The 25063-nt window shown below is 35.8% G+C and overlaps 1 protein-coding gene across 1 annotated transcript; it reads left to right on the forward strand.

The window, feature by feature from the left end:
• Positions 1-21330: 21330 nt before the first annotated feature.
• LOC142529125 (E2F transcription factor-like E2FE) lies at positions 21331-24500 on the forward strand. The gene is made up of 11 exons (XM_075634524.1): positions 21331-21699; positions 21865-21932; positions 22061-22113; positions 22228-22305; positions 22443-22496; positions 22724-22832; positions 22943-23013; positions 23101-23176; positions 23264-23325; positions 23482-23866; positions 24169-24500. The coding sequence occupies exons 1-11, from the start codon at positions 21599-21601 to the stop codon at positions 24258-24260; spliced, it is 1149 nt and encodes a 382-aa protein (XP_075490639.1). The 5' UTR covers positions 21331-21598; the 3' UTR covers positions 24261-24500.
• The last annotated feature ends 563 nt before the right edge of the window (positions 24501-25063 follow it).

The following is a 25063-nucleotide window of genomic DNA, read 5'->3' on the forward strand; positions in this document are numbered from 1 at the left end:
AGATTTGAATTATGGATTGATTACAGACTATATCGGATATGAGTTATGATTTGTAATTGATATCTGTTGATATTGTATTGACGGGAATACTGAGATTGTGCTATTATGCCGTTGATTTGAATTAAATCCAGATTAATCAGATTCAGTGGTAAATTGAGAATGGAATATTGATATTATGATTCTCGATATATCGTTTCAGATTTACAGAGACAGTCTTGAGTTCAGAACTGATATTGCTTCAGACCGAGACTTCAAATGAAAGGTATAAGTCAATGTGGTATTGGGAGATCGACTCAAGTAGGATATACTTGAGTTTCCCTAAATCACATACTTATTGTTATTATATGCATTGATTTGATTTGATATGCTTGTTCTATTGATTTATAGAAAGCACGTATTAGATGAGTATTAGACGAGTGATCTTGTGACAGAAGTGCCTGATAGTGGTGGGATCGCCACGGGCACATTGCACGATGTCACAGGATAGTTGAATTGGCGATAGTGCCACAGTCTGTGACGGATAGGTCAAGACACTGGATGTTTGATTATATCGACGTGGATAGAATTGGAGTTTCTTCTATTACTGTTGGTCGATATAGGAATACCAACATCTGGAAACCGGGATCCCTAGACTAGGATTGAGTCTAGTCTGAGTCGTGGAGTCACGAGTATTGTCGACAGTTTTATATTGATTATGTTTCAGATTTTGATACATGTTACTGATATTTATTACATGCTTTTATATTGTTTATATGATTGCATGTTTCGTTGATTTATACTGTGATTTATTTCTCACCGGAGTTATCCGGCTGTTGTCGTGTTTGTATGTGTGCATGACAACAGGTGGGACATGTTCAGGGTCGAGGAGATGAAGATAGATCGTGATTAAAGTGGAGACTACAGACTTGGATTAGAGATAAAGTTTGGACACTTGACATTTAGTTGTTAAACCTTAGTTGAATGATTGTATATATAGTACCAGACTTGTACTTTTAATATACTGAGATGTATATTTGCATGTATTCCATTACGTTCCGCAATTTTAAAAAAAAATTAGACCCTATTTATTATAATTGATTAAATTGTCCTAATGATGATTAAGAATATGATTAGCGTCCGGGTCCCCACAACATACCAACTAACTTTGAAAATTCAAAAGAAAGCAATTTGAAACATCAGTTCGTAAATCTTTTCCAAACCTAACTTACCAATATTTCAAAATCATCATACCTCTAACATCCTCTCCAAAACCATTCAAAATCATATAAAAGTCGTAAAAAACTTTAACTTAAACGTAAATCATAATCATAATGCGAAAAATCTAGCGCTGGTCCTCGGATTGTGTACACTTTCCGTCCAACAAGATCAACCATCGAAACCTCCATCAACATTAATATCATGCTCACCTGCACCCATCACACCTTCTGAGTCTAATGACTCAGCAAACCATAATCTTGATAACAAGTAATATATATACAATCGCATGCAATAGTGAAAATATTTTTACTTAAAATAACTTTTCATTAACATGCATAAACATAAACATTTTTCTTTTCATCATAAACATTTTCATTTTCATCATAAACATATATTTTTCCTTTGATTGAATTTAGATCGTTAATTGTGACTTTCATTTCATCATAAGGTCGATGGATCCATCTACATGTAACCACAGTACTGGGCGGCTGGGACATCAGCGACACTCTCACCCGTCAACTGAGCGCCTATCACCATCATATGGAAATACAGTCGTCGGGCTCCCTCCGGGCCTTCTCCCATAGACGGACTCCTTCTGGGGTCTTTTCTCTCACGATATCCTCAATCATATCATCATAATATCAAAATAGTCACAATTACCTCACCTCCTACAACGTTTCATATTTTCATTACTTATAAAAATCATGCACATAAATATCATTTTTTTTAAACCAAGCATGCAACATATCTTTTAACTTTAACGTTTTATCATAAAATTCTTTAAACATTTAAAATAAGCATTTTATCATGTATTACAGCATTCGGGGCACTGCCATGACGTCTACCCATTTTTCAGTGTAAAATGATTGTTTTACCTCCAGACGTAAAATTTCTCAAGTTTGATTTTTTCTTGTTTTCGTTGACTCTCGATCATCCTAAATAATTATTTAAGCTTAAATAAAATTTCTTATATTTTTATTTGGCTTAAATTCATGGTTTTTGATTTAATTTCATATTTATTAATTCGTAGAACGTTTTAATCTCGAATTAATTCAAACTTTAATATTTTCTTTTCAAATTTTAAACACAGACTTTTATTACCTAATTTACCCTCATGAACCATGATTCAATCCCTGTGGACCATGGTTTGAACCCTTGGCCATTTAAAACCTAAAAATCAAACCCTAAGTGATCCCTTGAGCCAACTCTCGCTTTTCATCGAGCCATGCCCGAGCCACCTTGAGCCAACCTCTTACCAAACCACCTATGGACTCTACCGACCAGCCACGACCACTTGAACTAGCCCCTAACTCACTGCAATCCTCCTGCACGTGAACAAGAAGCTGCATGAGTCCTTCATCTTACGCCTAGGACTCCTAACACCACTAGAACTCCTCGCCCAAGCCACCACCAGATCCCTCACACTCTTGAACCTCTATGGACCTTAACCGACCTAGCTTGGACCCCCTGGCCAACCGTGAACCACCTGCACCCAGCTGTTGCTCTCCGGTGAATTGGGAAGAGTCCCATTATGCATGGGCTTTTCCCTTACTGCTGTGCTTGAGTCCTAGCATGGTTAGGACCCTTCCTAACACACAACCACGCCTATCCCGAGCTCTGGTCAAGCCCTAGTCAAGCCATGCGTTGGTTACTCCCTTAACCGAGACCCTAATGCATCAACATGCTTCTATTTCGATCAAGCTCAGTTCCTATTCGTGTGCAGCCACAAAACCGTAGTCTAGGGACGTTTAAACACCCTTAAAATCTTCCCTTTTGGTGACCCTATGATGGCAGCCCCTTTATGCAATAATATATCAATTTTGGAACATAAAATCATGAGTTTTTGACATGTTAATGCATAAAAACGAAAATAAAGCAAGACCATCATCTTTTCCATGCAAACACAATTCAAACAAGTATTATGGTGTGTTATCAGAAAAAAGAGATTTATGGCGTGCCTTTGCATATATTACGCACGAAAATAAATCAACGATGCGAAGAACGGCGACATAGAACTTCTGGGCTGAAATCCTTGCAAGAACCGAAGCTCTCCTCTCAAAAATCTCGTGGGTGTCGTGTGTTTACTGATGGGAAAATAGTCCTTGTGTGATGTGGGGATCAGGGGGCGTGTGTTTGGTGTTTAATAGGGTAGGGTTTAGGCTTTTATTTATTGATAAATACATAAGTGTGCAAGTTTAGGCCCATTAGTATGGTATATTAGGCTCATTAAGCTCATTAGTGTATTTTTAAAATATTTCGTTTAGGAAAGTTCGTGAAAATATTAGCCGAATTGTCAAAAATTCATATTTTCGTCGAAAATCGAATACCGTTAACAATTACGTCTCGGCGTAAGCATCAACCTTTTTTTAAACAATTATTTAATAAAATATTATATCTTTTTTTCAGTCATCGGTCTCCGTTCCTTGATCGCATTTCAATTAACCTTTAAAAATACAGTTTTATGCATTCTCATAATAAAATCATATTTTTAACATGTAATCATGCACATCACAATTAATTCACGCCATTAAAATCATTTAATTGGTCATTTTCTATTTTTTCTATATTTGCATACAGTTGGATTACGTTTTCTTATTTTTGAACCTTATATAGAGATTCAATCTAAATTTGAACTATTGGTAGTGATACCATATTTAATAAATCAACATATAAGAATTCTTGAAATCCTAAAATCTTATAGTCCTTTAATTCAAGTATTTTTTTATTATCGTGTAATCGGAATGTCAAAACCAATCAATTATGCCAAACTATAAAAGTATTTGTATAAATGATCTATTATTGGTATGAAACTTCTAATTTGCAATATCATAAATTTAAGTTTATAAATCAACAAACTTTTATTCATAATATCAATAAACATCTTATTTTTTGTAATATTTATTTTATTTTATTGACATTTGATACAATATCATTTTTTAGAAATTGAGTTTGTGTACCATCTATTTTTTTTGCTGATCGACACAAAAATGATATTCAATCTTAATAACTTTTTTTTTTCTTTTAGAAAATGAATACTAACTCTTCTTAAGTATTATAGTTCTTATGGAGCAATTTATTTGTAATAACATACTATATTGAATTAATATTATCACTGAATTCAAATATCAAATATTATCAGCGCATCATTTTTCATCGTTAATGAAATGATTTTCTAGATCTTTAATATATCTATGTTAAGTTATGATGAAAATATAATTTAGGCATTAACCAATTTCCTCCACAAATTCTATATCATGCTTGATGAAATCGGTAATAGCTTTAATGTATTTCAGGTAGAATATAATTGGAGAACTCAATGTACATCTGGTACGACATTCAATTAAGATATTTAATATTTTTATCATATTACATGTAAAAATATTTATTGATGACACTTGAAACATATAAGTTTCTAACATTTGTGTCAACAATTTATAATTCATTTAATTTCTAGTGAAAAAAAAGTATTTTTATTCTTTAAAGAGATAATCTACAACGAGAAACATCGTATCAACTATGTTTATTAATATTGTAACGTCCCAAAAATTTGAAGGTTCACGTGGACCACATGCATGCAAGATTATCAAATTTTTTATGTATTTTAATTAAATTGTTTTAATTGCATCTAGTAAATATGGTGGGCATGTTTTCATGTTTAAAATATGATTTTCAACTAGAATGCATAAAACTATGCTTTAATGGTTATTCAAGATGCGATCGAGGAACGGAGACCGATGACCATAAGAGGGAGAAATATTTTTATTAAATAATTATTTTAAATTGTTTAATGTATGATATATTTTAAATGTAATTTTCGAAAATGAAAACTTTTGGGGTGTTTTTACACGTCGAGTCGTATTTTAAATCGGTATTTGATTTTCGATCAAAATATGGACTTTTGAGAACTCGACAAATATTTTCAAAAATTTTTCTAAACAAAATATTTTAAACATCAACTATTAGGCCTAATGGGCCTATTATGCTATGTTAATGGGTCTAAACTTGTACCATGCGTTTTAATTAAAATAAAAGCCATGGAACCCTCCCCAAAAGCATACAAGACTCACGCCCCTCACCCTAAATTTCACTAGAACTCTCCTACCAGCTAAGGCACACACACCACACGTGAAAGTTTAGAAGAAAGACATGGTTTTGAAAGACATTCAGCCTAGGTTCTCCTCCACATCGAAGTCCTTGCATCGCAAGCCGTTTTTCGTGCGTAACATACGCAAAGACATGCCTTAATCTCTTTTTTCTCATCTATCACACCATATTACATTTTTGAATTATGTTTGCATGAAAAATATGTTTGCCTTGCAATTATTTTCGTTTTTATGTTGTGTCATGTCAAGAAATTATGATTTCATGATCCAAAACCTGTGATATTATTGCATGAAGGGGCTGATGTGGTAGGACACCTAGGAAGGACGTTTTTCCATTGTGCTAAGGGTCCATAAGCTTAGACAAGGGCTGCACGGGTTGGGAGGGAGCTTGCACGAAAATTATGAATTTGCATGAGTTAGGGTTCGAGCATGGCTTCCTTGATGGCCACGACTTCCAGCTGATATTAGGGTGCGACCAGGGCTCGTGTCGATCGTGGCTTGGACTTAGGAAGGGTTTTAGCATGGCTAGGACTCTTGGACAACAACCGAGGAAGAGCCCCGTAAGGGTAGGGCTCTTCCCATGGACGCACGGGCGGCTTCACGTGCCTGCAGGGGGTCGGAGCTGACTTAGGTTGGTGGGCAAGGGTTGGAACAGGGTCGAATGAGGGTCAGGATGGTGAGGGCTCAGGTAGAAGGGTCCTCGTCGAGTGTAGAATCCTAGGCGCACAAGGATGGAACTCGCGCAGCTCTCGTCTTGGGCAGGAGGCTGCAGCATGGGCTGGGGGCTGGTTTAATAAGTCAGGGCTGGTCAGGAAGGTCCCTAGGTGGTCTGGTCAGGGGTTGGCTTGAGGTGGCTCGGAAGTGGTTCGACGAAAACGTAAGATGGCTCGAAGGGAAACTAGCTAGGGTTCGGGTTTTAGAAATGAATGGTTAAGGGGTTGAACCATGGTCCACGGGGATCGATTCATAGGTCACGAGGGTAATTTAGATATGAAAAGTTCATGATAAAAGTTTGTGATTAAAATATTAAAGTTTGAGTTAATCCAGGAATTAAACTTGTTACGAATTAATAAATAAAAAATTAAATCGAAAGCCTCAAATTTAAGATAAATAAAAATATTAGAAATTTAATTTAAGATTAAATAATTATTTGGGATGGTCTATAGTCAACGAAAGTAAGAAAAGTCAAAATCGAGAAATTCTAAGTCCAATGGTAAAACGGTCATTTTACACCTGAAAAATGTTAGACGTTTTGGCAGTGTCCTGAATGCTGTAAGTAATATTAATATGTTTATTTTAAATGTTTATGGAATTTTATGATGAAAATTTAATGCCAAAAGACATGTTGTATGCCTGGTTTAAAAGAAAAATGATTTATATATGCATGAATTGTTGTAAGTGATGAAAATATGAAAAGTTGAAGGAGGTGAAGTGATTGTGACTAATACGATGATACGATGATATGATTGGAGATATCGTGAGGAAAAAGACCACAAAGATGGCCCGTTTATGGAAGAAAGTCCCAGAGAGAGCCCATCGATCGTATTTTCATCGACATGATACGATGATATGGTAGGTCAAGGCTCAGTTGACGGATGAGAGTGTCATTGATGTCCCCGTCGTCTGGTACCATGGTCATACGTAGATGGATCCATCGACCTTCAGCTGATACGAAAGTCACAATTAATGATCTGAATTCAATAAAAAGAAAACATATACGTATATGATGAAAGGAAATATGAAATGTTATTATGAAAGGAAAAATTATTTAAGTTTATGCATGTTCATGAAAAGTTATTTTAAGTAAAAGTATTTTCACGGTTGCATGTGATTGTATATGTATTACTTGTTATCATGATTAAGGTTTGCTGAGTAAATAGACTCACTGGGTGTGATTGATGCAGGTGAGCATGATGTTAATGTTAATCAGGGACTTGATGGCTGATATTGTTGGACTGAAGGTGCACACAACCCGAGGACCAACACTAGTTTTTCCGCACTTACGTTTATGACTTATGTTTACGATTTATGCTAAATGATTTGAGTTATTTTTAAGATTTGAGAGGTTTTTGAGAGGATATTGGAGTTAATTTAGTTTTGAAATGTTAAAGTTAGGTTTGTTTGACGATTTACGATTTTATGCTTTGAATTTTTTATTTTTAGATTTTTCAAATAATAATCGGTTGATTTATTTTTAAATGATGTCAAAAATATGTATATATGTATAGATATGTTATGGCGGAAAAAAATTCTAATATATTTAAAAAAAACGAGTAATGAACGTTTTAAAAATTGTCACATTCGCTTCATGGAACACGTCATATTGATTAGATGACTCGATACTAGTTTTTTATTGCTTCGCTTTGACACTGTAAAATAATATTTAATCTAGGAATAATCAAAATTGAAAAAAATTAGGCATGCCTTTTATTTTTGTAGATATCAACTTGATCATTACCTTAGATAATGAATCTAAATCTACAGTGAATTCAATATTGTTTCTTCTTTTGACAAAGATTTTTTTTTCTGATGCTCGTGGGTATCAAATGGATCTTTTTAGCTTAGATTAATGCATTAGAAATCTTAAAACATGTTTTGTATTCGAACATGATATTAAAAGACTCATATCATTCTTCATTAGCTAGGTACTTAAGTCTGAAGGTTTTGGGTTCATGTGTCGAGGGAGGCAAAAGAAATCACTTTCTATGGGTGGGATATTTTATGAGTGGCGGTGCATGAGCATGAGCTAGGGCTCATGCTGGACCATCCTAACGACCCATGACCAGTAGTAGTGCAAGGATATGGGCCGATGCCCATTTTGGTTCAGCCTAATGACCCATGAACGTGACAAAAAAAGGTCTTTATGCATATACGATGACGTAATCCAACTGCATGCAAATCTAGGAAAAATGAAAAATGATTAATTAAATAATTTTAATGGCATGAATTAGTTATGATATGCATGTTAACATGATTAAAATATAGTTTTATTTTAGAATGCATAAAATTGTGTAATAAAAGATATTCGAGATGCGATCGAGGAACGAAGACCGGGGACCATATGAGAGAAAATATTTTAATTAAAAAATTATTTTTAATTGTTTAATATATGGTACATGTGTGGTATTTTTGAAAATGAGGTGTTTTGAGGTGATTTTATACGCCGAGATGTATTTTTAAACGGTATTCGATTTTCGACAAAAAATATGAACTTTTTGAGAATTCGGATAATATTTTCACAACATTTTCTAAACAAAATATTTTATATATTAACTATTGGACCTAATGAGCCTAATATACAATGTTAATGGGCCTAAGCCTAGACCATGAGTTTTAATTAAAATAAAAGCCCCAAACCCCTTACCCCATAACCCTCATAACACACGCCCCACCCCCTCTTAAATTTACTAGGACTCTCCCCTCCCCCAAGATACATACATACACACACACACAAGATTTTTGGGAAGGGAACTCATGCAACTTGAAGGGAAAACGCAACAAGGGTCCCTCTCCGTCGACGTTTTTCGCATCGCCAAATGTTTTTTAGCATAATATACTCAAAGTCACGCTTTAATTTTACTTTTTCTCATCTATCACACCATAGTTGGATGCATATTTGCATGAAAAGCATGTTGGTTTTGTAATTATTTTGGTTTTTATGCAATGCTATGTTAAAAACTCATTATTTCATGATCCAAAACTTGTGTTAATGATGCATGAAGGAGCTGCCATCATAGGGCTATGGTAAGGGATGAGTTTAAGATGGTTTAAGGGCCTAGACAAGCTGACACGAGGGCTGGACGTGAAGGAGGAAGAGGTTGCTCGAAAATAGAACCTTGTGGGGCAAGGACTCTTCGACTAGGACTCTTCGAGGACCACGGTTACTAGCTGTGGTTAGGGTGTGTCTAGGAGACCAAAAAAGGGCTGGAGGATGGTCCCTGAAGGGCCGAGCAAGGGCAGGACACAAGCTAGGAGAGGGGGATGCACGTTTTGGAAGATTGAGGGGAAGCTAGGGCTCGGTTTTGCTTCCTAGGTGCCGGCGGCTGTTAGCTTCGGTTAGGGATCATCCAAGGGCCTCAAGAGGGCTGAGCCATGATCCTAGGTAGGCTGAACGATGCTGGGTGTGAAGGCTAGAGTGATCGCACGAGTAAGGAGCCGTGCACATGTTGTAGTTGACGAGTTGAGTGGCTGAGGCTTTTAGGTCCTTTAGGTTCAGTCCAGTAGCTTATCTAGGGTATGGTCATGGTCCTAGGGTCGATGGTTACTGTAACATCCGAAAAACTAACATACGTAAACCGCATGCATGCAAAATTGTTTTAATTGCTTAATTATTTTATCTAATTGATTTTAAATGCTAGCATGATATTTATTATATGATTAAATGTATGATTGCATAATTAAATGATAATATGACACGATTACAAGAAATTTAAGGATTTTACCCGAATATTCGATAATAGGCAGGGGAAAGGAGACCGGGGACGACCGAAACAAGAATATGTATTTTTCTTTAAATATGTTCAAGGCGTCTTAGTATGATTAAAAAATATTTAATTTTCCTAAAAATGTTGGAGTTCGATTATACGAGTCGAGCTCGATTTTTCCCGGGAAGCCGGTTTTGGGAAAACAAGGAGTTTTAAGAGATAAAAAATATTATTTTTGTGTAAACTAATTTTATAAACTTTTATGTTTTAATTAAATAAGTGTTATTGAGCCCAATTTAATTATTTAAAGTAGGCTCAATTACCCTTAAACTTGCAAACCCAAAACTCAAGCCCATTAGTGTGATTAAATCTATAAATAAGTTACATAGCCTTTCAAAACAACACATTAAAACCTAGTAGCAGCCGAAATACACCTCACACACACCACAATAATTTCGAAATTTATCAAGGAAGAAAAGGCTTGTGTTCTTCGTTGTTCGGTCATCCAACGTCGCACCCTCGCCAACAATCGTATATTCGAGCGTTATAAATGCAAATTCACGTTTTCTAAGCCCTTTTAAATATCATACAAATCATATTATGCATGATTTAATTGTTTATGCATGAAAAAAATGTGTTTGAATATTTTTACGATAGAACGTTTATTTTCAAAAATACATTGTTTTTACGCTTATATGAAAAACGTTTTAAATCAAACGAGTACGCTGCCAATGTAGGACGAAATATGGTTAAAACATGACAAAATTTAAAGGTAATAAAGCTGGAAAAATCGAAGGAAACAAGATGATGGCAACAGTGGGTTTTATATGATTGCACAAGAGTCATGTGGCTCAATGGTTTGCATGGGGGCTCACGGCTTGGTCAAGGCTTGGGTTGGAGCCTGGGCTGGACGTGGGTCAGGGTTAGGGTGAGGGTCAGGGTCAGGAAGAGTCCTAGCATCGCTAGGACTCCTTGGTCGTTGCTTTGGAGGAGCCTCGTGGAGCATGGACTCATCGCACGAACTGGTGAGGTTGACAGCAGCCAAGGGGGCTTGTGGCTAGGGCAGGGAGGCTCACAGTGGGTCCTTTAGAGTCTAAGGAATGTGGTCCAGTGCTGGGGCAGGGGCTGGAGTGGCTGGGTTGGCTGATGGCTCGAGAAAACGTGAGAGAACATGGAGGCGCACAGGTTGATGCTGGGGTGTTGGGGCTGTTCGGTGGCTTGCTGCACCGGGTAGGGGCTCGGTGGTGGTCCATGATATGTCTGGGACTGGTCTAGGGTTAGTGAGGGTCGTGGGTGATCAGTGATTAGAGGGCTGGAGGAGCCCTAAGCTAACTAGGAGTCTTGGGCGAGGATAGGTTCACGCACATAATTTTTGTGTAGAGCCCAAATTCAGTACCCGTATAACCCATGCATTTATTTAATTATTAAAAAATTTATTTAATTTTAAAAGGAGTCTTAGTGGTGCATGATTTTTTTAAACGCATTATTTTAAATTATTTATGTTTATGTGATGCACGTTAAAATATTTTTCGAGATTCTTGTTTCAGGCGATTATTCGAGGCGGGATCGAGGAGGAGACCAGTGACGACTTTTGGCAAAATTTTATTGTGGTATTTTATTTTAAGTCAGGATTGGGGCATTTTAAATGATTTACTAAGTTTTAGTATTTTAAAAGCCTAATTTAATTATTAGGGGGATTTATGATTCTTTTTAAATTCTTAGAGGTTTCCTGTGGGGAGACGGATGCTAATCATCTTCTTAATCATCTTTGGGATTTAATTATCAATTAAGATAAACAGGGTCTAAAAATTTTTCTTTTTAAAATATAAGTGCGGAACGTAATGGAATTTAACTAATATACATCTCAGTATAAAAGTACAATAATGTACAACAATTATTCAAACTAGTCTAAGGTTCAACCACTATACATCAAGTGTTGAAAGCCAATTCTACTTCTAAGTCCGGAATCACCACTCTAATCTCGATCTCTCATCATCCTCTTGACCCTGATACTGCCCCACCTGTTGTCATGCACACATACAAACAAGACAACAGCCGGATACTCCGGTGAGAATAAATCCCAGTATAAATAATGTATACATGCAGTTAACTGAATTAACATAAAAGCATGAATTATATCTTATCACATGTAGCATAATCAAAAAACATGTATCCATACCAGTCTGTAAATAAAACATGAATCGTAATCTACGAAACATAAATCAATACGGATCTGTAAATCAAATTCTAGTCTCAATATCTAAAACTCGACTCATCTCTCATTCTAATCTAGGGATCCCGGTGAATAAGAACGTAACAAGTCTCCCACCTACTACTACCAGTCGCAGTGGCGGTACGTTCTTATTTCTGGACTTTGGTCTAATCTATATCGAATAGAATGCTATCTGTATCTGAAGCATAACGATATACCAAACGTCCAGTGCCTTGGCGTATCTACCAAGACTAAGCCTATTCTGACAATGTGCAATGGGTCAGTGACAAGTCTGTCAAAATCTAACCCCTCTGTCAGTGACTCTTACTTAATAGCTCTCTGCTTTCTACTTCTAATTCAATAGAATAAACATTCTCATTAAAACACAAAGGTATAAAAACAATACCATACAAGTATGTGGTTTAGGGAAACTCGAGTTAAATCTAACTCAAGTCGATCTCCCAATTGACATCCATTTATACCTTTCTCTTCTCGGTCTGATGAAGACGAAGTCTTGTATTCCAATCTGTCCATATCCAAATCTGATAATGACGATCATATAAATACCATATCAGTATATAACTCAATTCAAGACCTGTTCTGATCAATACTCAAATCAGTATATAACCTAATCCATATCTGAACAAGGTACAATCTAATTCATATCAATGATATCACGATACAATCGAAATCATTACTGAATCTGATCAATATCAATCTACTGATGTTTCGACGGCATAATAATACAGTCACGATAACCCCGTCTATCTCAACATCACAGATATAATACCAGAATTCATAACAAGTATCAGTACAACTCAAAATCTGAATAATAACACAACTCTGTTATATAATCTCAACTAAATCAACTCTGAAATTCATAGCAATTTCATAAACAGTCTATTCATTAATCTGACTTCAGTTATACAATGTCTACTGTAGCAAAAACATTATACCTGATTCATATTCAATTCTGACAATATCATAAATTCAAATCATGTCTAAACGTAACGAAACTTACGTCCAGTTGTAGCCTGCGTCGATAGGAACACAGTACTGAAGTCGGATTCAAAAACAGACGGACGGATTTCTCACAAAAGGCGTAAGGATTTTTCTCTCAAAAGCTTCGACCCTTTTCTGAATTTTGTGAAGGAAAGGCGTGCAATTATTATATATATATACTGCATGCAACACCAGGAAACATGGCTTATTTTTCATGCTGCACGTCGCACCGCGGGTGCGCTCATTCCATAACCGCGGGTGCGCTCAGTGTAATGATATACATCAACTTTTCCGAAAGCTTCGATTGCGGGTGCGCTCTGTCTTTTAACGCGGATGCGCTGACCCTACTGGTACAACACCGCGGGTGCGGTCTGTCTAGCACCGCGGGTGCGCTCAATCTCCCGTAGCAACTTTCATACCCTACTGGCCATGCACCGCGGGTGCGGTGTCACTTCTGTAAATAATCTCCAACTCTCTGTCCATCAACCGCGGGTGCGGTCTTGTTCGTAGCGCGGGTGCGGTCTAGACTTTATGCAACCCTTCATAATCTCATTACATGTCATGCATACTCATATCTTCCAAATATCACATCAATGAAGAATAATAATCTCGAGCCTTACATTTCCACTTGTACATTGTTATTTTAATTAAGAGATTTTTGTAATTAGAGGTTAGTAGGGAGATAATACTTTAATTATTTTGTTAATGAGATAATTAAGCAAAATTTGCCCTTATTTCCTACGCAAACACACGCACACACACACACACTCACACACACAAACACACACACATATTTTAAGATTTTTGAATAATTTCTAAGAGAGAAAACCTAGGGTTCTACAAGTTCTTGCAGCCGCCCCATTTCCTTCTCTTTTCCAGCAGATTTTCGTGTGCTTTAGTGCAAGAAAAATCGAGCCACAATCGTCCCGGATCAATCCTCGCGCCATCTCCACTTCGGTATCGTCGGTTCGGTAAACTTTAACATCATAAGGCACATATATTCTATTTTTCCTGCGTCGATCATGTCATAGTATGTGTTGCGTTGTTTTTATGCGTAAAAATACATGTGTGAAGTGTAAAGTTTGAGCGAAAATCATTTAGATTGCATTTTGAACGTTTTTGGATCTGAAAAATCTCGTTTTTATTGTTCTTTTAAAAACTGCGATTTTTCGATCGCAATTTTGAGAAAACTTTCAACATGAAAATTGTACTTTTTGATACCTTCGATTTGATATAAAATTTGAAGTATTTGGATAAAAATTGAGTGAGTTATGGTGATTTTCGTGGGACTGCTCAAACTGCGTTTTCTGAAAATATGTTATTGATGCGTTCTTGAAGCTTTATGATTGCAGGCTTCGTTGGGGATTGACGGGTGATCACTGCTGCGTTTAGATATGTGGTTAATGATGTTGGGAAGGTCATTGACGTTTTGTTTCGCGTCGTTAGGCACTTGGGAGAGCGAGTAGTCGTGAAAACTATTTTGGTGTTAAAAATTGAGTTTATGGGTATATTGCATTGCGTGTGGTGCGTCGTTTCTTTGGGAACGTTTGGGGCATTTTTGTGAAGTCGAGTCGGTGTCTTAGTGTCCTAGGATGGGTCTCGAGGCGTTGTTCACTGTCGGTGTAATCGAATTTGGGGAGAATAAGTTTCTAAATCGTGGAGCACAGTACACTCGGCGCCCGAGCGGTAAGTTCTTGCAGCCCGAGCGCCACCTTCACTGTCGAGAGTTTTATTTTTGTAAGCTTGGTGCCCGAGCGGTAATTTCTTACCGCCCGAGCGCCACCCTTTCAGTCCGAGAGTAATGTCCAATAGACCTGGCGCTCGAGCGGTAATATATTACCGCTCGAGCGCGGCTCATTCTGTAATATCCAAGCCTGGTGAACGGTACGGTTTAAGATTTCTTATGTTTATGGACTATTTGGTCAAGTTTAAGTATAGTTTTGATGTTAAGAATTTCGATTTGTGATTTAGGGTATTGTTGATTTTAGATGATGTGTAGTTATATTGTAGCGTTGTTACGATTAAATTCATGATAGTTTGTATGTTGAGCCAATTGGTATGAGGCCAATCTGAGTAGTTAGATAAGACATAGAGGTGCAACTTTCATGTTGAGAGCGTTGCCAAAATATGAGGAGAAGCGACGTTGCGATTCGATTTTTAGTTGCAAAGGATATTGTTGGCTTTAGGGGACAGTGCACCCACGCCAGGAAAGCTACCGCACCCGTGGTGTTTGGGCAGTAGGTCTATTGCACCCGCGGTCCATTATGCAGCGCACCCGCAGTCGTTTTCTTCGAATTTTCGGAAGTGGTACAGACTACCTCGCGCACCCGCGGTGGAAGAGTTAGCGCACCTGCGGTGCGTGAACAGTAAAGTCGTGTTTTGGAGTTTTAAGTGATATAATACAAGGGTTTGGCTCATTTCTCTCATTCTTTCCTCATTTTCTCGGTTCTTCAGGTCAAGGGAGAGCTAGGGTTCTTAATTCTTTCTTTGGTTCCTTTGATTCAAGCTCCTAGTTGGATTATTGAAGTGAGAACAAGATCATTTTGAGTTCAAGGAGCTAAGGTAATCTTGTGGTTTAAGTTATTCTTGGATTATGGTGTGGGGAAAATCATGGAATGTGTGATTGCGTTGATTGTATGGGTTTTATGGTATGGGTTTGTGATTATTAAGTAGTTGATGATTCAATACATGGTTTATTGTTGTAGGATTTGTACCAAGAGATTAGAATCAAGCTTTCCATTGGTTGTAAGTTGAATTCATTTCTTGTGCTCACATGAAGTATATGTATTGTATTTCAATGGTTTTAATATGCTATTCCCTTCCACTTGATTCATGTTATGTATGGATACACTTTATTGTGTATTAGAGGCTTTTCTATGTCTCAATTATATAAAAGGGAATGCAAATGAATAGAGTATTCAAAGTGTTTGTTTTAATGTCCAAGAGAAAGTTCAAATGATTTATTGGATTGATAAATAGATAGTCAGAGATTGCATGCAATTAGTTGATCAACGACCATAGGCTTATATCCCAACAGAGTAATCGATTTATATCGATGGGATATAGGTACAGAGACAGAGATACTGTTTAGATATCAATCCACCAGAGAAAAGAGAAATACCATCGTTATTGTCATGTTATACTATGTTATTCATGTCTTAAGAGTTATATGGTATTTAATGATTTCAAAGTCATGTTTTACAGAGTATGATATGTATAGATTGTTATGTAAGAGTTTCACTTGCTGAGTTTTATACTCATTTCAGTTATTCATGTGATGCAGATAATAGTGACGAGCCGGGACGTTGATTGGAGCCGAGGTCATATGCATACAAGAGATGGAAGGAAGAAAGATATTTTGTTAACATTTTGACATGATCAAAAATGATATTTTGTATTTTGATACAACAATTTATTGATCATGGATGTACTTGTGATTGTATATATTTTGAAAATGTATTCATGTCAAGAGAATTTTTTTTAAATCCTTCTTTCCTCTAAGTAAATTATTTCAATTTCCGCTGTTATTTTATGAAATCAGTCGAGGGCGTTACACATTCTGTGAGGGTGTTTGGTTTTCCACCTCTTTTCAAGTTCTAATAGTAAGTTCAAGTCTTTTATTTTTGGGAAATGTTCACACATCATTTTAGAGATTGTTCGGGGTTCGATGTCATGGGTTAGTACGACGATTTAACGAGGTCAAGTCCCGAGTGATCTAGAATGTCGTAAGCTATCTATTTAATTCGGTGGTGAGCAAGAATACCTACGTCTAAGTTATGCAAGTTAAGTGTTGAAATTCATGTTAGTATATGCAGCAGTGGCCCCAAGCGAGATCCAACGAATCCCTCAACGCCAAGTAAGTATGTTTGACGTGCAAAGAAAATATTTTAAGTTTTTGAGGTATGCTAAATGTCTTGTGACCAATTAATGTATGGGATTGGAAAGCGGTAAAGCATGACCAGGGACCAATCCACCACGTTAAATCATGAACGAGTTTAGATCAGGATTGAAAAGCGTTAAAGCATGAACGGGGACCAATCCACCCGTTAAAGCATGAACGGGGATCTCATTTATGTGGCAGTGGATTCGTCCCTGTCAGCCCAGTATTGTGGTTTAGTCTGATCAGGCGATTTATGTTATGGGTCACTTGCTTTGAAACATGTCTCTACGCAAAATGACAAAGTTTAAGTATGTTCAAGTATGCAAGCATGTTTAAGAAAAGTTTCATGTTATTGCACGTCTATGCATGTATGTACGTATGTTCAAGTTTATTTATGCAAGTTCAAGTTCCAGTATGTACGTTCTATTTTAAAGCTGCATGTGATCTTATTATTTAGTACTCGTTACTTCTAGTTTATACGTGTTGAGTCTTTAGATTCACTAGACTTGATCGATGCAGGTGATGAAGCATTTGAGGAGACGAGAGACGTGGACCAGTGAGCTGGCTTGGACTGGGCGGGAGGCTAAACCCGAGGCCCATCAAGTTTTGAGTTTTATGAAATGTTTTAAGTAGTTAAAAGTACGGTACGTTACATTTTGGGTCTGGTTCCAGGAGTGCTTGAGCAAGCTAGGGTCTGGTTCTATGGGCTGGGCTTGGTCAGTAGGGTTCCTAGGTGGGTTGGCTTGAGTTTGGCTCGAGGTGGCTCGGGCGTGGCTCGAGTAAATTGGGAGATGGCTTGGTGTGTTCGAGTGAGGGTCAATTTCGAGATTTAAAAGAATAAAATTGGAACCATGGGTCCACGGGTGTGGGTCATGGCTCACAAGGGTAAATTAGGTATTAAAATGTTATGTTTAAAATTTGGGATCAAATTATGGAGTTTTGAATTTATCCGGGATTTAATTGCCTCTCGAAACGTTAATTAAAGAATTAATTGAAACGACTAGATTTAAGCGAAATAAAATTATGAAAAAGTAAATTTAAGCTTAAATAATTATTTGGAATATGCCCGTGTCATTGAAAGTGAGAAAAATAAAAAATCAAGAATTTTTACGTCTAGGGGCAAAACGGTAATTTTACACTTAGGAAAATACGTAAAAGCTTGGCAGCGTCCCGAAGAATCATACTGCATGTTAAATGATGTTGTATGATTTAAAATGTTGATTTTTATGAAAATATGATATTTTATGATTTTGGGTAAAGCTATGCAATTTCTACTGTTTAAAATGTTATTTTTGGAAAACTGTGTTATTTTATTATTTTAAAAGAAAAAGAAAAATATTTTGAGAGATGTGAATTGACTGTGACAAATGATATATGATATGTGGGAGATTCGTTTTTTGAGGGAACAGTGAACTTACAATTTTTGTGGAGATGTCGTGAGGGCCAATGCCTTAGAGGGAGCCCATATACGTGTCAAGGCCCCAGAGGGACCCCGTGTATTGGAAAAGATCCTAGAGGACCCCGACGATCGTATTTTCATGGTGGAGCCTAGTGCCCACCTCGTTGGGCAATGTAGAGCTGAAGACTGATTAGTCGCCCGGAGGATAAAAATTAGTTACTTTCAAGGATCAAACTTCACCCAAAATGATACATGATTGAAAGCTTTACAATTAAAATGATTTTATGATATATGATTTATGCTCAAAAGTTTTTAAATGATTTAATTATGCTTAAAATTATTTTAAATGATTTATTTATGTTCAAAAGATTATTTTAAATAAAAATATGATTTTAATGCATGTGATTGTATATGTATTATTTGTTATTTATGTTTAGAACATGCTGAGTCTTTAGACTCACTAGGTTTGTATGATGCATGGTTTGATGATTTATGGGAGGCGCTGACGATTGAGTGGGTCGAGTGCAGCAGTACATACCCGAGGATCGTTTATTTCCGAATTAGCTAAATAGATTAATGATTTAAAGATTATGTTAATGATTTTTATTAGAGATATTTATATGCTTTAATTTTTTGTTAGTTGATCTTTTTAAAGGTCGACGTCGGATTTTTGGTTAATCAGTGATTTAGGGATATTTTGATACACTTGAGGTTTAAATGTTAAAATATTGTGATTTATGAAAATTTTAAGCTATTTTAATTAGTATTTTCGAGTTTATGATAAAAAAATCGAGGTCGTTTCAGTTAGGGGCTGGTCACGAGGTTGGGGCTTAGGAGCGAAGGAATGCATGGCTTGATCCAACTAGGGTTTTCGAAAATAGGATTGAAGTTCAGTAGCTGTTCTAGACTAGTTCATGGGTCTTGATTGGCATGGTTTGGATTGAATATGGTTTATTTAGGTGTTATTAAGCTTTGGTAAAGTTTGGTTAATTTCGAATCAATACGAGTCAAAACCGGGATGTACGTCTAAGTTTAAAAAAGAATCAAGAGATTTATCAAAAACCTAAATTTTAAGCCTAAGGAATATTTAAGGGAGTGTTTTAAGGTTATAGGTAAATTTTGGAATGATTTGGGATGGCGTTTCGAGGTCTAGAGATAAATATGGAAAGTTATGCTTCTAGGGGTAAAACTGTCATTTTACACCTAAAAATAATAGATGTCCTGACAGTTCCCCGAATGCTATAAATAACGTTAAATGTTTATAAAATTTTATGATGAAATGTTAATACTAAAAGATGTGTTGTATGCTTGATTTAAAAGAAAAATGATTTATATGTGCATGAATTTTTATAAGTGATGAAATATGAAAAGTTGAAGGAGGTGAAGTGATTGTGACTAATACGGTAATAAGATGATATGATTGGAGATATCGTGTGAGAAAATGCCCCAGAAGGAGCCCGTTTACGGGAGAAGGCCCCAGAGGGAGCCCGACGATCGTATTTCCATCGACATGATATGATGATATGATAGGCTAATGCTCAGTTGACGGGTGAAAGTGTTGCTGATGCCCCCGCCGTCCAATACTGTGGTTACACGTAGATAGATTCATCGACCTTCAGCTGATACAAAAGTCACAATTAACGATCTGAATTCAATAAAAGGAAAATATATATGTATATGATGAAAAGAAAAATGTATATGATGAAAGGAAAAATTGTTTAAGTTTATGCATGTTCATGAAAAGCTATTTTAAGTAAAATTATTTTCACTGTTGCATGTGAATTTATATGTATTATTTGTTATCATGGTTAAGGTTTGCCGAGTCAATAGACTCACTAAATGTGATTGATTCAGGGGAGCATGATATTGATGTTAGCGAGGGACTTGATGCTTGATCTTGTTGTACTGAAGGTGCACACAACTCGAGGACCAACACTAGTTTTTCCGCACTTATGTTTATGATTTACATTTATGACTTATGCTAAATGATTTGAGTTACTTTTAAGATTTTATGACTTATGATGATTCTTAGAGGATGTTAGAGTCAAATTATTTTTGAAAATGTTAAAGTTAAGGTTAGTTGACGATTTACGATTTTGTTGTTTCAAATTACTTTCTTTTGGATTTTTCAAATAATAGTCTGTTGATTTATTTTTAAATGGTACAAAAGTATTTTTAAATATGTTTATATATAAGTATGGGTTCGGCCGAATGAATAGAATAAGAAAAAAATTATAGTATATTTTAAAAGAAAAACGAGTATTTGACGTTTCAAAAACATTCGTACTGATAACGTGTTATTAAAATAATCAGAAAAGATTGAAGAGAAGAGATAAAAGTGAGTTGAGAGAATGACTTCGAAATATTATTCGTAACCGAGAACTACTATTTATAGGATACAATGGTAAACACAATTTTCTAGATAGAAAAATTGAGAAATATGTCCTAATAGAAAATCTTTCTACATACTCTACATTCATAATCATTTCATGACAATGCCATATGTTACAAATATCCAAGGTTGTTTTGGATTGATGGATTAAATATGGATTTCAAATCCTTGATTTCGATTTTTGACATGTTAGGTCGAATAAAAATTCAAAGCTGCATTTGGAAAGGTGAAATTGAAACTATACATTTTAAATTAATAATAACACATTAATTTATTTGTTTGAATAAATCGACTTGCAATAATTTCAGATATCAAATAGTTATATTATAAATTAGTTAATTTCAAAATCCTCATGATTACTTTATAGAATCGAAATATTTCAATCCAAATGCAAACCCATGATCTATATCAAATTATACATGTTCAATAGAGTCTATTTGGTAAAATCATTAAGAAATTAATTATTTTATATATTTTAAAAAGAAAGTGAATAAATTCCACAAAATATCTAAGAGTCTCTCAATTTCAAATTTCATTTTACGATACACATATAAATAATATTAAATATAAGATTGAATTTTTGACACAATTTAATAACGACAAATTGCAATATTTACTATGTTCTTACTAAAGAAGAGTGACCGATTCCCCGCAAATCACCCAACCAGATGCGAATTTCCACGATTGTCCCCCGCCGCAGTAGAACACAGACACGCTCCTGTGAGGTCAAAACAGTAATGTCGGCCTAACCGGCGCGTCTCAGAATCCAAAAATAATGTTCAAATTCCCGCTGTTTTTGCATGGCCCATTTTCAAACATTCGAATTCCCTCCCCCAAATCGACAAATTCTCGCGATCGAATTTCGCTTTACAAACCCTTTTTAACGGTCTCCAAGCACATGCAGTGATACGCCCTACTGTGCGTGTTTTGGTCGTATATACATCTGTGTTATTGCTTACAGATTGATATACTTGTTTGAAGAGATTTACATGCCTTTACCCAAGTTCCATGCAGCGGTAGCCATGGATTCTGGATCTAAAGATGTGCCATATTGCCGCAAACAGAAATCTCTGGGTCTCTTATGCTCCAAGTAATTTTTTTTTGTCTTTCATCTTAAATCAAGGACCCAATCTTCTTATTTCTTTCGATTTCGTGTGTTCGTGGGTTTATTTCGCTGAAACTTCAAGTTCATACTTGTGTGCACGAGCTGTGGTTTGGAAAATTTCTGGGTTGACTTTGTTTTTTGTTTGTTCAGTTTCCTGAGCTTGTATAATAGAGATGGTATCGAAACAATTGGACTCGACGATGCAGCTTCACGACTTGGTATGAATCGGCAAGGCACCCATTGAAATTTAATTGAGTATGGTTTTAACGAGCTTCTGTACGAATTTTGATTCCTAAAAACACTGCTTGGTAATCTAGATCTGGGATTTCCTTTAATTTTGTTGCAGGGGTGGAAAGGCGACGAATTTATGATATCGTGAACGTTTTGGAAAGCGTTGGCGTAAGATGTTTTAAAATTTGAACCTCTTCATGATTTAGTGAATTGTTGGGAATTTAAGTACATGGGATTTTAATTTAGACCTGCAAATTAGCATTCTGCGTTTCTGTGTCTCAGATTCTTGCACGGAAGGCCAAGAATCGCTATACTTGGAAAGGGTATGGGGCAATCCCTAAGGCTCTGGAAGACCTAAAAGTAAATAACATTTTTTTCACTGATTTGTGCTTTCTTTGAGGCTTGTAGATTTTATATGTTCACGATCTTTTAATTTTTTCTCACTCATTTGTAGATTTTATATGTTCACGATCTTTTAATATTTTCTCACCCTGCAGAAAGAGGGCTTAAAGGAGAATGGTTGTGCAGTTGAAACAAGTTGCTCTGAGAAAGTATTATGCTCCTATCTAATGATTTCTTTGCCTATTTCTTGATTGAAAGTTCTAAACTGAAATGAAAGTTCTAAACTGAAATGAAAGTTTTTCTTTTCTTTTACATATAGCACAATGATGTTTTTTCTATAAAAAAGCACCATGATGTTTTCTCACAACTAAATTCTTGGGTGTCATCAGATTGCAGGATTCTTCATCATCTTATTTGACATTATTCTTTGCCTTAGACTTCAGATGATGAAGACGACGAGATGTGCTCAGATTTGAACAACTCAAGTCAAACCGAAAAATCGGACTCTAATTCTGTTCCTAAATGTTCTTTGTCAAACAGATCTGGTAATTAATCTTGGTCATTTACTCCTCATTATTCAATATGGATTGCGGCTGATTCTTAATCTTTGACACTGCAAGCGTTGACTCGTTGATTTATTTATTTCCATATTTAGGTGAAAATAGAAAAGAAAAGTCTCTTGGGCTTCTGACGCGGAATTTTGTTAAGCTTTTCCTTTGCACTGATGTAAGATAATTTTTAAATTCATCGCAATTGTTGGTTATTCTATTCGTAATCTTCACAGTTTATAATGTTACGTTTGTTGTTCATTAGATGGATTTGATTTCTCTTGATGATGCTGCAAAACTACTACTTGGGGATGGAAAACGCAATTCAATGACTACAAGAAGTAATGTACCTTCGCTTTTGTTACGTTATTGCTGAATATGCAGGACCGGACCCGTTTGGTTAACGTTTACTTTTTGAAACTCTGCAGCAAAGGTTAGAAGACTGTACGATATAGCTAATGTGCTGTCTTCCATGAATTTTATTGAGAAGGTGAGGCATCTTATCGAGTGATAGTTTTATAAAACCAGAACTGTTGTACAGAACTTCCATCTTTTATTCTCATCAATAAACTTTTGCATGAAAATGCTTAAAAATATTAAAATGTATGTGACTCTAGCTCTAATCTATCTCTTGAATGATGTTCAGACTCATCATCCTGAAACAAGGAAACCTGCTTTCAGATGGTTGGGGCTGAATGGAAAACCTGATAAAGAAAATGTGGATTCCTTGGTTTTGAGTGAGTCCAAGAAGAGGGTTTTTGGAACTGACCTTACTAATGCTACTATAAAGAGGTTCAAGGTGGATGGGGATAAATCCCATTTCCTCAAACCACATACACCTATTCAAATTAAACAGGAGAATTTGGATAATGACGTTGAAAGGACAAAAACAGGAGGCAAGAGTTACCAGTTCGGTCCTTTTGCTCCTGCAAATGTGAACAAGGTCGGAACTTCTCAAGATGAAAAAGAAAAACAGGTCATAGATTGGGAAAGTCTAGCCTCCAGTTATCGGCCTCAGTATCATAATCAAGGTACTTTACACAATTGATTTCAGCAACATTAAAAGAGCTACCATCAATTGATTATTTGTCTAGTTCAATAGTCAAATTACATCAACCATTTCTTGTCTATACATATACATGTGGGAAAGAAGAAAAAACCTTCCATTCTTTAACCACACTTAATAAATGGAGACTCCTCATTAAGTGGCTTCAAAACAGGAGAATGCAGTGCAAGCACATGTACACCACTATTAAAACACATGCTCAATAATTTTCCCTAATGCTGCCCAAATTTTGATTACTAGAAACTTGTTTCGTTGCTGTTTTCTCAGCTTTAAAAGACATGTTCTCGCACTATGTCGAAGCATGGAAATCATGGTACTCTGAAGTCGCTGGCAAGAACCATATACAACTACTGTCCTAACACCCTAGTTTCTATTCAGATAGCAGTGGTATAATTCACTTCGTGAGAACGAAGGTACATTTGTTGACTTAGAGTAAATGACTCCTGATGAAGAATGCATGTACACAATGAACTCGGCGACGTCGCAGGAATCGCGTATCAGTAAGGAACAATTGTGTTTCTTGATTTTATCTACGTTGGCATCGTTGATCCTTCTCAAATTTGAGTATCCATGTACATATACTGAAAGTTTGTACTAGTGGCTATTCTTAATATCAACCAGTAACTTGCATCGTTTGGGATTTTTTTTCAACAATGAAATACTTCTTGGATAGAAAAAGTTTCTTTAGCTTTCACCATATCAAAGTTGAATAACTAGTAAAGGCAGATAAAAATCGAATCATTAAAAAAGTCAGGCAAAAGTTAATTCTACTATTGGATGTGATAATTTTAGTTTTGTACTTTTTGTTGAATTAATTATAGTATTGTAACTATGTTACATCGATGAATTTTAGTCATTTTAATCAAAATTATGCAATTAAATGTTTAATATTATTGTTAATTAAATAAATCATGTTAATTATAAAAATTTAATGATAATATGATAATTTAATTACATGGTTTTTTTTGATGAAGACTAAAATTCAAGTCAAAACATAGTAATAGAACTATAATTGATTTAATAAAATTTACAAGCTTAAAAATGTCGCGCATCAATACATATGTACTAAAATTGACATTTCACCAAAAAATTTACAAACAAATTCCATTTTTTTGAGGGAAAAATTCCTTCTGAAAATTCATTTAATTCCTAACAGGAGATG

Source organism: Primulina tabacum, chromosome 16 (genome assembly GCF_025594145.1).
Source record: "Primulina tabacum isolate GXHZ01 chromosome 16, ASM2559414v2, whole genome shotgun sequence".
Classification (NCBI taxonomy): domain Eukaryota; kingdom Viridiplantae; phylum Streptophyta; class Magnoliopsida; order Lamiales; family Gesneriaceae; genus Primulina; species Primulina tabacum.